Source organism: Erpetoichthys calabaricus, chromosome 7, assembly GCF_900747795.2.
Source record: "Erpetoichthys calabaricus chromosome 7, fErpCal1.3, whole genome shotgun sequence".
NCBI classification, from domain to species: Eukaryota; Metazoa; Chordata; class Cladistia; order Polypteriformes; family Polypteridae; genus Erpetoichthys; species Erpetoichthys calabaricus.
Genome location: NC_041400.2, coordinates 90707704 through 90723897, shown reverse-complemented (window position 1 = coordinate 90723897; position 16194 = coordinate 90707704). Strand labels below are relative to the sequence as shown.

At 36.2% G+C, this 16194-nt stretch overlaps 1 protein-coding gene across 1 annotated transcript in view; it reads left to right on the top strand.

Moving 5' to 3' along the window:
• Positions 1-16194, top strand: part of focad (focadhesin) — a 351198-nt gene that overhangs the window by 300366 nt on the left and 34638 nt on the right. Inside the window, 3 exon segments of the mRNA XM_051930168.1 lie at positions 1055-1315; positions 11577-11666; positions 13035-13212. Of these exon segments, the coding sequence (XP_051786128.1) occupies positions 1055-1315; positions 11577-11666; positions 13035-13212 (529 nt within the window).

The window sequence follows — 16194 nt, the reverse complement described above, 5'->3', positions numbered from 1 at the left end:
CATTCAGAGTTTTCACATTTGATATGTTTTCTTTGTTCTATTTTCAGTTTAATATAGGTTTAAATGATTTGCAAATCATCACATTCTGTTTTTATTTACATTTTACACAGCATCCCATCTTTTTAGAAATGGAGTTGTAGTTTCAGTGTTTAAAATTCTGCTTCACGCATTTTGTTTTAAAAGGTAAGAGGTACTGGGTGGCTTTTTATTTAAAAACAGAGTATTTGTTTCTTACATTGCTCCTAAATCTGACAGGACAACAGCAGAGTATTTCATTTCAAACTTACGTCATAAGTTGAAATATGTTGGACATGTAAGCAAGCTACAAAACCCAGGACTGGTTATCAATAAAGACAGAAAATTAGGATTCTCAGATGAGACAAATTATCAAAATTTTTATGTAGTTCAAACACTTTTAAAAAAACTGCCTCACAAGACAGCCACTGGGCCTCACAATACAGCAGGGCACTTCCAAAATTGTCACCCAGGTCACTGTACAGTTTGGCAATTCTTTGATATTTTTGCTGAATTTAACAGCATCTTGAAGCACTTGTTGCAATTCGTCCTCTATTCTTTTATCAAAAAGTGAGTTACAATAAGGCTTGCAGTGTATATCTAGGGCATCTAGAGGCATGAACTTAAGTCAAGGGGAAACTCCACTACACTTGTATGTTCTGTCAGCGATGTTTTTACAGATCCCCAAGCAATGAGACCAGTCAATTGAATTTGTTGGCGTGAATACTTCAAAAGTTACTTATTGTCCTCCCCTCAAGTTTTTTATAGAATAGGATCTCATTAACAAATTTCCTAATACTAATAAATTGTCAAAAAATATAAAACTCATGATTTGACTCCTTAGCTGTATATGCAAAATGATTTATTACCAGTCTTTTCTGATTTGTATGCTGACTGTTAATTTTTCTTTATTCTAATTTTGCTAGCTTGTTTATTTTATAAACACTGCTTTCTAAATAAAACCTGTGCTAAATTGTTTTCATACGCAATTAAATGTATATTCAAACTTCACAATAACGTGTTTGTTTTGGCCTTTTAGTTAAAGACAAGAGGATACCTTTTTGAATCTTTGTCTCTCTGGATGAAGTACGTTCCTGATGACAAACTACAGTCATTTGTGGATATGTTTGGAGTTCAAAACTTTACAGCTGAAAACAGAATACACTATCCAGAGCTCTGTTTGTCAATATTGGAGGGCCTTTACCAAGCTATGAAACTGCCAAATCCAGCACAGTTCCTTTGGGCTATTTTGTGTACCACAACTGAGAAAATATTGCATCTTCTTCCAAATGAAATACAGGTTTGATCAATGTTTCATATTTTGTGGTTAGGGTGGAGAGAGGCAGGAAAAAATGAAAATGTCAGTATACTTTGTACTGTAAATACCCAACCAATTAGCTAGAAGAGTGCTTTATATTGACTTTTTTTTTTTTTAAAACAATGGTTTCAATAAATAATGCAAGACCCACAATAAGCCTTTCAATAATTATTTATCCATGTTTTGAAATAAGGGATACAATTGTCTTGTAGATTAGCACTTTACCTGAGCACATAAGTATACATTTACAAGTTTTCCCACAAGTTTTTTAAACCACTTTCTCCATTTCAGATTTAAGATTATTCAGAGTAGCATCAGGCACTATACAGTATCCAGTCTTTGAGAAGACATAGTCCATCACAGGGATGATTTATGTACACAGCTACTCTGATCTGTACTTGACCAGTTTAACCTTCATGTCCTCAGGCTGTGTAAGGAGATATGCAGTAGTTATATCTACCAGTATATTTGTTGTGCATACAGGAATATTTTCATTGGGCCACAATTTCAAATTACCTAATGCGATTAACAATCATTTGTTCACTTCTTTCATCAGCCATAGAAAAGTGGAGTGTGGAATATGTGGTAGACAGTGTGTTAGAAAAAAGGATATTTCTCCTTCAACAAACATTTATAAAGTATTTCTCATTTGAAATTGAATAGATTTTGATTTTAAAGCAACAGTGAAACAAACTAAATCAAAATACTGCTGAATTTAGTTTTGTTTGTGCACACTGATGTCACAGTTGTGCCAATACCATGACCTTTTCAAAATATCAGATTTTAGCCTCTAAGAGGGCCTGAATTTTAGACATTGATCTATCCATTTACTGAACCAGCATAGTCGGTCCATTATTATCACAGTCATTCAGAGTCTGTCCAGGCTGCATTAGGTGCACGCTTAGACAGTTCAGTTATCTATCTCAGAGTACATTTAATCAGTCAGGTTATGTTGGAGTTACTATTTAACCTAAAGTGTCCAGACATTAAATTATATGGTATAGATTTAATTATTTTTTTATCTATACTAATAAAAGGCAAAGCCCTCACTGACTGACTGACTGACTGACTGACTGACTGACTGACTGACTCACTCACTCACTCACTCACTCACTCACTCACTCACTCACTCACTCACTCACTCACTCATCACTAATTCTCCAACTTCCCATGTAGGTGGAAGGCTGAAATTTGGCAGGCTCATTCCTTACAGATTACTTACAAAAGTTAGGCAGGTTTCATTTCGAAATTCAAAGCGTAACGGTCATAACTGGAACCTCTTTTTTGTCCATATACTGTAATGGATGGGGGCGGAGTCGCGTATCGCATCATCACGCCTCCTACGTAATCACGTGAAACGCCTTGGGGCCGATCTGGAAGAAGGTAGCGCAGCGCCTTGATTTAAACGATTCCATGTCTTGGTGGGTTTAATACTGTGTAAGCATACATATTAACACATGTGCAATTAAACAGTTTGCATTTACGGGGTGATTTCTCAGGCTTAAAAGCTCGCCTTTTATTAAAAAAGTAAATGCAAACTGTTTTCATTCTGAAGGGCACAAACCACGTTGGATTTTGTAATGATAGTTGATTAGTAAGGTCTATTAAGGGATACTTACAGAATGATTAGTAATGCCTGTGAATGCCGATGCAAGTAGGAGAATGGGCGTGAACTAAAGAACGAGTAGTAACATGTACAGTAAATGTCTCTAAAGTCTGTCTATTAAAAAGTTGTTATATCTTTCAATCCTGTGTATTGATTAAACTACGAACCTAACAAGATCACTACATGGTGCCAGAAGTGGCGGATTGGAAGAGGAATGTAAAGAAGAGGTTCAGCTTTTGAACGAGTCTCGTGTCTGTGAGTAACCCGAAAACATGGTCAGAAAGCGCTAAGACGTTCTAGCAAAAGAGAAAAAAAAACATGGAAGGATTACAGCCCCCACCAAATCTCCAGTTAAAGGGAAATGTAGCTGAAAATTGGAAAAGATTTAAACAGAGATTCGAGTTGTATCTTGCTGCAATTGAAGCAGATAGGAAAAGTGAAAAAATGAAAGGATCTATGCTTCTACATGTAATTGGCGAAGAGGCGCTAGAGGTGTATAACAATTTTCAGTTTGAAGAAGATGGAGACAATATGAAATTGAATAAAATAGTTGAAAAATTCGAAACGTATTGCAACCCAAAGCGCAATGTGACGTTTGAGCGGCACAAGTTTTTTACATGTTTCCAGAAAAGCGGCAAAACAATAGACCAGTATGTGACGGAATTGCATAATAGGAGCTGTTCTAAGAAGAAACCGTCGAGACATCAAAGGACCAATAACCTCTAATCAGAACACTAACACCAGCGAAACAAATATTAACAAGAAAACAAGTATAAATCAGGAAAGAACATCTCAACTGCAAACACAATTAACCAGAAGATCAAAACGTCAAGTAAAACCACCAGAACGACTCATTGAGACATGTTGAGGATTAAAGGAACATTTTCAATTAAGAAATGCTGAATTCCTTTAACAGTTGTGCTTTTTATACATAGTTTGAATGCTGGATGTATGCCTGAAATGTTCTGGATAGTTCAGTTGTTTGAAGTGATAAAGAATTAAACGTGTGCATTTACGGGGTGATTTCTCAGGCTTAAAAGCTCGCCTTTTTATTAAAAAGGTAAATGCAAACTGTTTTCATTCTGAAGGGCACAAACCACGTTAGATTTCAGCCGTTAAACACGCAAAAATGTCGGTACACCAGATAAATAAGCGCAACATATTATCAGTTGTATTGTATGCTTACAATACATATAGAAATGTGTTAATCGTTAACTAATAGTATGGGATGGTGTTTTTCAACTCGTGCCTTGATTTAAACGATTCCATGTCTTGGTGGGTTTGCGTAGCTTATTGTCAATATCTTTACACCTCTTTTTAAGACTTATTGACTGAAACAGGCTTTCACGAAAAAAGTTAGGGCTTTGCTACAGGATACACCCTCCACAAGTTAAGGAAGTAAAAATAAAAGGTATATATTTCTGTTTTATTTAAACCTTTTAAGTTCGTATGCATAGCCCCATTTGGCTGTTTTAGTTTTTTTTTTTCTTTCTTCAGTAATATTAAATCTCCTTAAAGAAAAACAACATATGCATTTTACTTTTTTTGTATCTCTTTAGTAATATTTTAGTGTAAAAGGATAACCAGTATTTAAAACCTTTTATGTTACTTTATAAAGTTATTTTACACAATGTTGAAAAATTAATAAGAAAGCTACATATTTTGGCAGCTACTGCTTTAATTTTCAATGAAATGAAAAAAGCTCTCCAAGAGAAAACCTCAAAGAAGAAGAAACAGTTTGCACTATCTAAAAAGGAGAAACCCTCATTTATAAAGGTTTGCTGCAGATGACTTAACTGAAAATAAATGAAGTTCCTGTGTGTATAATACATATTTATCTATTTTACTTATGCCTTTATTCCAGCAACTTGCAACATCTGAGGTACAATTTGTTACATTACTTTTGTTTTTTGCAGCACAGGCAGGTGAAGTGACTTCCTCAGGGTCACACAGTGGTGTCAGTACCAGGATTTGAACTGACAAGCTCCGGGTTTGATGAAATATTACTGAAGAATGAAAAAAAACGAAAACGGGCAAATGGGACTATGCATACAAATGTCCATCCATCCATTATCCAACCCGCTATATCCTAAATACAGGAGCCAGTCCCTGCAAACACAGGGCACAAGGCAGGAAACAAACCCCGGGCAAGGTGCCAGCCCACCACAGGGCGCACACACCCACACACACGGGACAATTTAGAATCGCCAGTGCACCTAACCTGCATGTCTTTAGACTGTGGGAGGAAACCCAGACAGACACGGGGAGAACATTCAAACTCCACTCAGGGAAGCGAACCCGGGTCTCCTAACTGGCACCTTTCACTGCGCCACCATGCCGCCCGCATACAAACTTAAAAGGTTTAAATAAAACAGAAATATATACCTTTATTTTTACTTCCTTAACTTGTGGAGGGTGTATCCTGTAGCAAAGCCCTAAGTTTTTTCATGAAAGCCCCTTTCAGTCAATAAGCCTTAAAAACAGGTGTAAAGCTAAACTTGCAGCACCACTATTCAATTACACTTGCCTAACGCCTCTCCTAAGGGGAGATACTGTGGGATCTGGGCATCAGTCAAAGCACCAATCACAGGCCCGATTACAAAGCGGGAAGCTGTGATTTGAAGTCTCCCTCCCATGTAACAATCACAGCCCGTGTTACAACGCACTATGTATGTATGTATATATGTATATGTGTGTGTTTATGTATGTGTGTATATGTATGTGTATATATATATATGTTGATATGTGCATATATATATGTATATATATGTGGATGTGTATATGTATATATATATATATATATATATATATATATATATATGTATATATATGTATATGTAGATATGTATATATATGTTTACATAACCTCATTAACACACTACTTCTCCGCTGCGAAGCGCAGGTATTTTGCTAGTATATAATATTACAGTAATCCCTCCTCCATCGCGGGGGTTGCGTTCCAGAGCCACCCGCGAAATAAGAAAATCCGCGAAGTAGAAACCATATGTTTATATGGTTATTTTTATATTGTCATGCTTGGGTCACAGATTTGCGCAGAAACACAGGAGGTTGTAGAGAGACGGGAACGTTATTCAAACACTGCAAACAAACATTTGTCTCTTTTTCAAAAGTTTAAACTGTGCTCCATGACAAGACAGAGATGACAGTTCCGTCTCACAATTAAAAGAATGCAAACATATTTTCCTCTTCAAAGGAGTGCACGTCAGGAGCAGAGACTGTCAGAAAGACAGAGGAAAGCAAACAAATCAATAGGGCTGTTTGCTTTTAAGTATGCGAAGCACCGCGGCCCAAAGCTGTTGAAGGCGGCAGCTCACACCCCCCTCCGTCAGGAGCAGGGGGGAGAGAGAGAGATAGAGAGAGAGAGACAGAGTTTGTTTTTCAGTCAAAAATCAATACGTGCCCTTCGAGCTTTTAAGTATGCGAAGCACCATGCAGCATGAAGATAATCTTTCAGCATTTTTAGACGAGCGTCCTTATCGTCTAGGTGTGTGAACAGCCCCCCTGCTCAATCCCCATACGTCAGGATCACAGATAGTCAGCGCAAGAGAGAGAGAAAAGTAAGCAATCTAGCTTCTCAGCCATCTGCCAATAGCGTCCCTTGTATGAAATCAACTGGGGCAAACCAACTGAGGAAGCATGTACCATAAATTAAAAGACCCATTGTCCGCAGAAATCCGCGAACCAGCAAAAAATCTGCGATATATGTTTAAATATGCTTACATATAAAATCCGCGATGGAGTGAAGCCGCGAAAGGCGAAGCGCGATATAGCGAGGGATTACTGTACTCATTCTTCTTTGATGAAGAATGCTCAAAATATCAGGAAATCAGTTAAATATAAAAAAAGTTTTGGATAACTCTTTACAGTTATACATGTACTAGCTGGAAAATCCTTTGTCTAATGTAGGTGTGTAGTAAAATGGGCACACCCAGATCTAGCAGTGTTTTGCCAGTTTCTTTTTATGGAACTGTTCAAGTACAGCCAAATTGTTTGGGAATTGTTGATGGACTGCAAATTTCCTGCAGAGAGCAGAATGTTTCCTTCTGGACTTATTTGAGGCAAAGTCTATTTTTTCCATTAAACTTTTACCTTTATTCAAACAAGTACCACAGTGTTTGGTAAAAAGAAAATCCCCTTATAAAATGTCATCTTCACTATGCACAGTTTCAGAATTTTCATAATATTGTTTTGCCTACCTCAAATTCGAATCATTAAAAGGTTGTAAATAATGGCCATCTTCTTGCTTTCGACCCTTAAAGATCATATTGCAGACAGTTACTGGTACATACTGACCTGTATTTGAAAAAATGACATACAAATTCTGCAGAGATACTACAGTATGAGGTTATTCTTGGCTTCTTCCCTTTTCCGACAGCCATTCTAGAGGAATGTCGTGACCTAAGTGAAGTCTTGCTAGTTTTATACACTTTTTGTTTATGAGTCGTGGTCTTACACATGTTTAACAGGATGCATATCTTTTTATATCCATTTTATAATTTTCTGTAATGCAATTTACTGTTAGAATTGATTGTTTCTTATACTGTATGTGTGTATGATGTGATATTCTATTCACTGTCTGTTGTTGGCTGTATTTAGTCTTTGGGAGGCATGTAATAGTTTTAATGTCTTGTGTACATTTCACAATAAATTGGAATTGAACCTAAATGATTTTGCTCTGAAATATTAACATTCAGAGCAGTTGTAGCCCAATGGAAATAAGTTAACCTGTTGTTTGGTTTGAAAGGGCATTAGTTGTACCAGAGCTAATTTAGAAACTGTTGTTATAAAATGGTGTGTATAGTCATCACACTGTTTTTTGAGATTGAGTTTTTAATTTGTTTTTAGATGTTAACATTGTGTTTGGAGGCTGTGTGTTAGAGTCTAATCTAACATGTAACGCTGAATGTTCGTTGGTCTGATACACATATCTACACTGTTGAATCTGTCTCAGCCAAATTTTTCACAGATTTCCCATTTGGGAGGTCCACAGGTCAGGGGTCTTCAATTATGGTTCCAGAAGGTGTCAGTGGCTTTATATTTTCATTCCAACCAGTTGCCTAATAAGAAGTCAGTCTTTGGTAATAGTGAAATTTGACATTTAATTATATGACTTGTTAGTGCTTTCATTCTTCCAAGACACATCATATTGTAGGTTTTCTCTTTCTAGGGACATTATCCATGTATTTTATAGGCCGGAACAGGTTGAAAACGTCTTTCCTTTTTTCTCATTTGTTTCAGACCATTTTGTTAACACAGATATTTCATATATACACATTTAAAGGGACAAAGTTAGCTGGAGAGATGGTTAATTTGTCATTTGATTTAACTTATTAACTAGTGGCTGCTTAAGAAAACAAAACAAAAACATGTAAGTGATTTGCAAATCTCATGAGCCCAATTTTATTTACAATAGAACATAGAATACATATCAAATGTTTAAAGTGAGAAAATGTACCATTTTAAGAAAAGAATAAGATCATTTTGAATTTGGTGGCAGCAACACGTCTCAAAAAAGTTGGGACAGGGCCGTGTTTACCACTGTGTAGCATCCCCTCTTCTTTTAACAACAGTCCATAAACATCTGGGAACTGAAGTTGCTGGACCTTTGGGAGAGGAATGTTGTCCCATTCTTGTCTGATATAGAATTCTAGTAGCTGAACAGTTCTGCATTGTCTTTGTCGTGTTTTACATTTCATGATGCACCAAATATTTTCAATTGTTGAAAGGTCTGAACTGCAGGCAGGCCAGTTCAGCACCTGGGCTCTTTCACTATGAAGCCATGCTGTTGTTAATAAATGCAGTATATGGTTTAGCATTGTCTTGCTGAAATATACAAGGCCTTTCCTGAAAAAGACGTCATCTGGAAGGGAGCATATGTTGCTCTAAAACCTGTATATTCCTTTTAGCATTGATGGTGCCTTTCTAGATGTGCAAGCTGCCATAGGCCCATGAAAATGCAGCCCTTAGGAATTAATGCACCCCCAACCATCAGAGATGCAGGCTTTTGTAATGAGTACTGTTAACAAGGCAGATGATTCCTCTTCTATTTAGTGCGGAGGATGCACTGTCCGTGTTTTCCAAAAGAATTTCAAATTTTGATTTTTCTGACTACAAAACAGTTTTCCACTTTGTCTCACTCTATTTTAAATGAGCTATGGCCCAGAGAAGACAGCTGCACTTTTGGATCATGTTCACATATAGCTTCTTCTTTGCATGATAGAACTTTAACCTGCATTTGTGGGTGGCATGGAAAACTGTGTTCACAGGCAATGATTTCTGGAAGTGTTCCTGAGCTCATGCAGTGATTTCCATGACAGAATCCTGAATGATTTTAATGCAGTACCGCCTGAGGACTCGAAGATCACGGCATCCAATACTGATTTTTGGTCTTGTCAAATGTGCACAGAGATTTTTCCAGATTCTCAGAATCTTTTGATGATATTATGTACTGCAGATAATGAGATAATCAAAGTCTTCACAATTTTATGTTGAGGAACATTACTCTGAAATTATTCCACAATTTCTAGAAGCAGTTTTTTGCACATTGGTGAACCTCTGCCCATCTTTACTTCTGAGAAATTCTGCCACCCTAAGATGCTCTTTTTATACCCAATCATGTTATTGACCTGTTGCCAATTAACCTAATTACTTACAAAATGTTTCTCCAGCTGTTTCTTTTTAATACCACTTACTTTTCTAGCCTTTTGTTGCCTCCGTCCCAACTTTTTTGAGACGTGTTCCTGCCATCAAATTTAACATGAGCTAATGTTTTTCATGAATTAGTAAAATATTTCACTTATAACATTTGATGCATTTTCTATGTTCTATTGTGAATAAATATGTTTGCAAATCATTACATTCTGTTTTTATTTACATTTTACACAGCGTCCCAACTTTTTTGGAATTGTTGTTGTACTTTAGCAGCTATTGACTGAGCTGTAAGTAAGAAATTAGTTAAAACAAAAACTTGCAACCACTACAGACCTCCAGAATTGTAATTAAGGACTCCTGCTATAAGCTGTTTTTTGTTCTAAAATATTTCCCTAGGGAAGTTTAATTAGTGATAACAACTGTGTCTTATGAAGGGAAAGGGCCCTAAGAGTCTTTTTTGAGACTTGACGCAGGCATACAAAGTTGCTCCTCATGGTGGGTTTAGTCAGTGAAATTTTAATTTGGACTTAAATTTTTTTTCCTGGTGAATTTATTTAGTGACCACACCTGCACCACACCTCCACCCTGGGTAATGCTAGCTACCCCTGCTAATACATGAATACAAGATCAGATTTTAAATAAATCTAATTCCTAATTAAAATGTTAACTGAAAACATTTGAAGAGATGTGATGACACTTCATATGCTTTGTGTATAGGTCTCTAGTATCTTTGTGTTAAGATTGTTTATTTGGAAACTTGTTTAAATTATGGACAGTTATCTATTCTTTGAGGTTCTGTGTAAATCAAAGGAGAGATGAAATGACGAAAGCATGTACCCTTAACAGAAGATAGTCTTCTATCCAGAATTGGTGTCAGTTGAAGTTTTTATTTAAAAGAATATAGACCCAAATGATTCAGGTTATTGCTAGGAACTTGCAAGGGCGATTAAAAAGTTTTGAGCCTGAACCTAAAAGGGTTATTCTAAGCTTCTGATTTTGTAAATGGCCAAAGATTAGCTCCTGAGTACTAAAATATGTGTTGTACAAGTTTATAGCATTTGCAGTTTATATTGCATGTTTCCTGTTCAGAACCAAGTCAACATAGAATATCTGCCTAAAAATGGAAAAAAAAAAAAAACATATCAGGCAATTTGTGCATTTCTGGTAGTAAAGAGCAAAACACCTTTGAGTTTCATTCTCATCCAATAAATTTGTATCACAATCTAATACAACAGTCAAAAGATTGGTTACATTATGGCAGGGTGCGTCTCAGATATGACCCAAGATCTAACTAACTAGTCTTCTCTATCAACAACAGAAGAAAATGTTGCTGCTGTGTAGCATATCATAATGAGATTTGAGGTAGCAGACACTATAGGGATTAGTTATGGATTAGTCACATCCGTTCTTCATTAAAAAATTAGAAAGTTCAGCAAATGTTGGGGCCCAGAATATTGAATTAAGTAAAGCATCACATAATCCAGCATTCAAATATGCATCTGGAGCAAATATAAATAAAGGGGGGCGAAACCTGGATATATCACTATGACCCAAAGTTAAACAGTTAAAATGGAAGTGTATTGACTCACACTCCATAGATTGGGGCTGCTCTGGGGAAATTGTGAATTTAAACAAATGCCGCACCTACCCAGTCTTCCAAACATGGTCCTGTGTGACTACCACCTGTTCCTCAATCTGTATAGCTGCCTCTGTGGGGTTTGCGATGCCAATGACGAAGAAGTCAAGCTAGCCACAGAACAGTATTTGCACAAGCAGAACAAGATATTTTATTTGAATTACATAGAAAAACTTTGTTAATATTATAACAAGTGTTCATGGAGAAACTAGAACTATGTTCTTGGTCTTTACAATGTTCAATATTGAAAGTACTTTTTAGTGGTAGCAAAGTATAAAAATTGCTGATGGCTGACATTTCTCATTAATTATTTTCTTCTTCTCCTTTAGGAAAGTGATTTTGAGCTTTATATAAAACTTAGTAAATGCCTGTCTGAGATGGCAGATACTGAAATCGACAGGATTACTCAAGTTAATAAGGTAAAAAAAAAAGTTAAGTACATATACAGCATATGAAACATCCTGGTATTATCAGGGCTTTTGTTAGTGTTGCATTGTTGGCTGAACTCTGGTACAACAAGATATATAGAATGCTATCATTTAAGATATGTATAGATGAATTGCACTATACATGGATGTGCAATCTGTAAATGAAAGTCACATCCCACAGGACAGCCACTTTTCATGACACAGACATGTTCTGTATGAGAGATTAGAAACTACAGGACATACCACAGCAGTGCTGATATTCACTACAACTGTAGCGTCTTGGTGTAGGTGACTTGATGAGCACATAAAGTCGAGTGAGAGTGGCAGTCCAGACACAGGTGAGAATTTGTAGCTAAAAGAAAGTTCATCCATTTACACCTGGATTGACATGCATCATGACTGGATGGTACCTAACTAAAATTAAAACACAATTGGTGTAAAGGTGATGGTGATGGATCATGCAGACCACATTCAGTTGGTCAGAAACTGATAGAAATCACATTTAACAAGAGTGGAAATGTACTGTAAATGCCTTTTTTGTCCACATCCAATAATCAAGTAAACAGAAAAGACAAAAGAATTGTGCAGGATTAGCAGTATAGTAAACTATGAAACGTGCCTCAGCACTGACACCTGTTTGGCTTTAAAACGAGAAGAGAAACTGAGTGAAGTGGCAGCAGCTGTGGTTTTTTGACCTACTGTCTCCATCCTGGGACTATCACATATTTAGCATCATGCTAAAAAACTAAAGCTGTTTATGGTAGTGTGCCATGACCCATACTTTTCACTTTTTCATTATGTGTAACCTGTTTCTGTTCTAACTACAGGTTAGTAGCTACAGTGTGCAGTGCTGCACAGATAAAAGTGAGCAGACACTGTAGATGCATTTTAATGTCATGTGTAAATGTAAATTATAAACGGATACGATCTGTGTATGAAACGCCTGTTAAAGGGGGTTATATACTTACAGTTGTGTATACTTTCAGGTTAAGCAGCTTACTGCAGTAGACATAGTAGGTCAGTGATGTTAATTGAAGCCTTTTTTCCCCTCTAGATCCTTAAGAACTTAAAATCAGTATTTTTTTCTCTTGTGATGGTCATCCAGGCATTTAAGGATTATTTCTTTTATAGCAACGGTTTTTAAGAGCATACCATTGTTATTGTGCCATTGTAATGCTGGAATATTAAACCTTAAGAGACATCTTATTATTTTGTTAAGTTACTTAAATATGGCTGGACAAACTACACAGTAAAGCAATACATTTCCAACAAAGTAACATGTCTTTCGATTTTTTTATTGTGCTTTTTCAGTTGTGGCTGTTAATTGTATTATATTTATAATCTTTGTTTTAATTTCAGGACAACAATTTGAAGATGACCTTTGTACGTGCCTATCTGGTTTCTCAGGGAAGAGTACCTCTGCTCTGTTTAAACGATACAATAGCCCCTTCCACAGCAGTGAATCAGCCAGATGTGATTTGTTGGATCCTCCTCCTTAGTTTTTACCAGTCTCGTCTTACAGTCAATACCAATACAGGTGAGGGTCATATCTATCATGTTTGCCATTCTTGAAAATCATATCTGACCCTTCTTCACTGAAGACACGGGAAAGCTAAATTTTTTTAACTTCTTTGGTTCTAAAATATATGTTTCATTCATTACAGCCAACTCATGTAATAGTGTATACTTTAACTCATCTTAGCAGTTCAAAAGGATGGCCAGTCAACTTTTAATGTTAGGGTCATACAAAAGTAATGAACATATTTGAATTAACAACAAATACTTGTCTGGTAGGTTAACAGGTCAGTACTAGTACCGCAGGCATCAGAAAGTAGACAAGAACAATGCTTCTCAGGGCCATGTCATGCCAAAGAAAACTTGTTGACAAAGACTACACACACTGGACTCAGCTTATAAATGAGCTCTGTTCCTACCAATGTTTGTTAACCAATTTTCTATGTATGTTTGCATAATTAGAATTGAAAAATAACTCTTTGATACTGTGATTGATGAGTCTATTTATGCTTAGGGCACCTACATATATTTCTGCTTCATAATGTGTAAGACTTGCTAAAAGTTGAAGATTTTTCCCTGGCAGTATCAGTAAAATGGAAAGGCTTTTAGTGATTAGAACAGTTGATAATAAAAGAATGTGCTATCTTGATGGAAGAGAGCTAAATCCATATATATATCCTTGCTCATTAGAGCACACAAATAACTCACTGAATGAGCTAAAGTGGTAGTTGTGTGGGTAAATAAGGCTTATCAGGAAGCCTCAAAGCCAGAAGCTCCACAGGCACAGATGTGACATCAACTATGCACCAAGAAGAACGCTTCAAAATTCCTCCTGAGGATGAAAGTGGTTGTCAAAAAACCCCACTAAAGAACTACAAAAGAATTGTACGATTTCACTGGCTTTTTTTTTTTTTTTTTGTTCTTTATTTCGCCTTATACAATTTCTTGTATTAGGAATTTGTTAGTTTTCGCATACCCCATGGGGTCAGAGCGCAGGGTCAGCCATTGTACAGCGCCCCTGGAGCAATTGAAGGTTAAGGGCCTTGCTCAAGGGCCCAGCAGAGTAGGATCTCTTTTGGCAGTGACGGGGATTCGAACCGGCAACCTTCAGGATACCAGCGCAGATCCTTAGCCTCAGAGCCACCACTCCGCCCTAAAGTCCGTATTTGAACAAGTTAAATATATTATTTCTTTTGTACCATATTTTTCTTGTCCTAATATTTCTACCATGGTTACTAAAGAGATAAATGAAATGGTTCAAAGTATGAATTAAAATTCTAAACAGAACACATTTCCAGGGAGCATGTCCCGCTGTTAGACCCATTTGGCTGCAAGGAGGATGTACTCTCACACTAAGGTATATGGGAACTTGCACTGCAAAATGTTTACAATGGGGAAATTGTCAAAAATACATAATGCTTTACTACCTCATTTTACAAAAAAAACATTTCCAGCTTATTAATAAAATTACAGTGAAGTAATATTATTGTACTTTAAAGTATAAAATGCAAATAATTTAAACTGAAGCACAGATAGATACAGTATGCTTAAACATCCTATATTTTTTTAGAAAAAGGCCTAATGATGGTAAGAATATCAACTGCTAACAATTGTGAGACCTGTGATGTATCTGCTTAGGAACTGCTCACTTCTCCCTGCCAGTGGCTATACTCCCTATGATGGCATGACTGGGATGCATACATAAGACACTGGAAATTACAATGAAGAGATTGTAGCTCGTGACTAAAGGGCCAGCTGCTGACCTAGCTGCTTAAATGTCATGGGGGTTATTGCACAGCAGTGTGCACCTCTTGTTACATTAAGTGACACACCTGGTGCAACAAGGAAGAGATCAAGACAAACTAGTGACCCACTCCTGCCCAATGCAATTCATATAGAAAGAATTAGAGTGTCACTGGTATTTGTTGTTTTGTCTTCTGTATTTAGTAGTTTCCTTTTTGTGTGTAACCCTCTGTTATATTTACTTTTATATTTAAAAACTAGCAAAATACCCGCGCTTCGCAGCGGAGAAGTAGTGTGTTAAAGAGGTTATGTAAACATATATATATACATAAACATATATAAATATATATACATATCTACATATACACATATCTACATATATATCTACATATACACATATCTACATATACATATATATATATATACATATACACATATCAACATATATATACATATATATATACACATATCAACATATATATACACATACATACACACACACATACATATATACATATACACATACATACATACACACATTTATCCATATATATATAAAGGAGAGTTGGGATCCGAGAGACTGTGTTTGTGTGTTTGTGGAGGGATGGAGAGTTAAGGCGGGTGTTGGAGTCACGCGATCATCTCCCCTCCCATTCACCTCATTTCATTCACTTCATTTCGCTCCGAGCTGAGCTCCGCAGCTGGCGCGGTCTTGCTGTTCTTGATTTGCTTTTCACATGGCCAACTCTACGTTGCATGCTCAAGAGTAAGCTCAGCGCACAACTTGGTCATATTACAACCAGAGGGGCGAACTGACAACATGGTATACAAAGAGATCCTTAACAAATAATTATTGGTATAATTTCCCTCAGTTTATTATTTAAAATTTTAAAGCAGTACTTCGCCGCTGCGAAGCGCGGGTATTTTGCTAGTATATATATATACACATACAGAGACATATATATATACATATACATATTTACATATCTACATATATATACACATATATATACATATTTACATATATATAGACATACATGCATATACTGTATATATATATATATATATCTATATCTATATCTATCTATATATATCTACTAGCAAAATACCCGCGCTTCGCAGCGGAGAAGTAGTGTCTTAAAGAGGTTATGAAAAAGTAAAGGAAACATTTTAAAAATAACGTAACATGATTGTCAATGTAATTGTGTTGTCATTGTTATGAGTGTTGCTGTCTCATATATATATATATATATATATATAT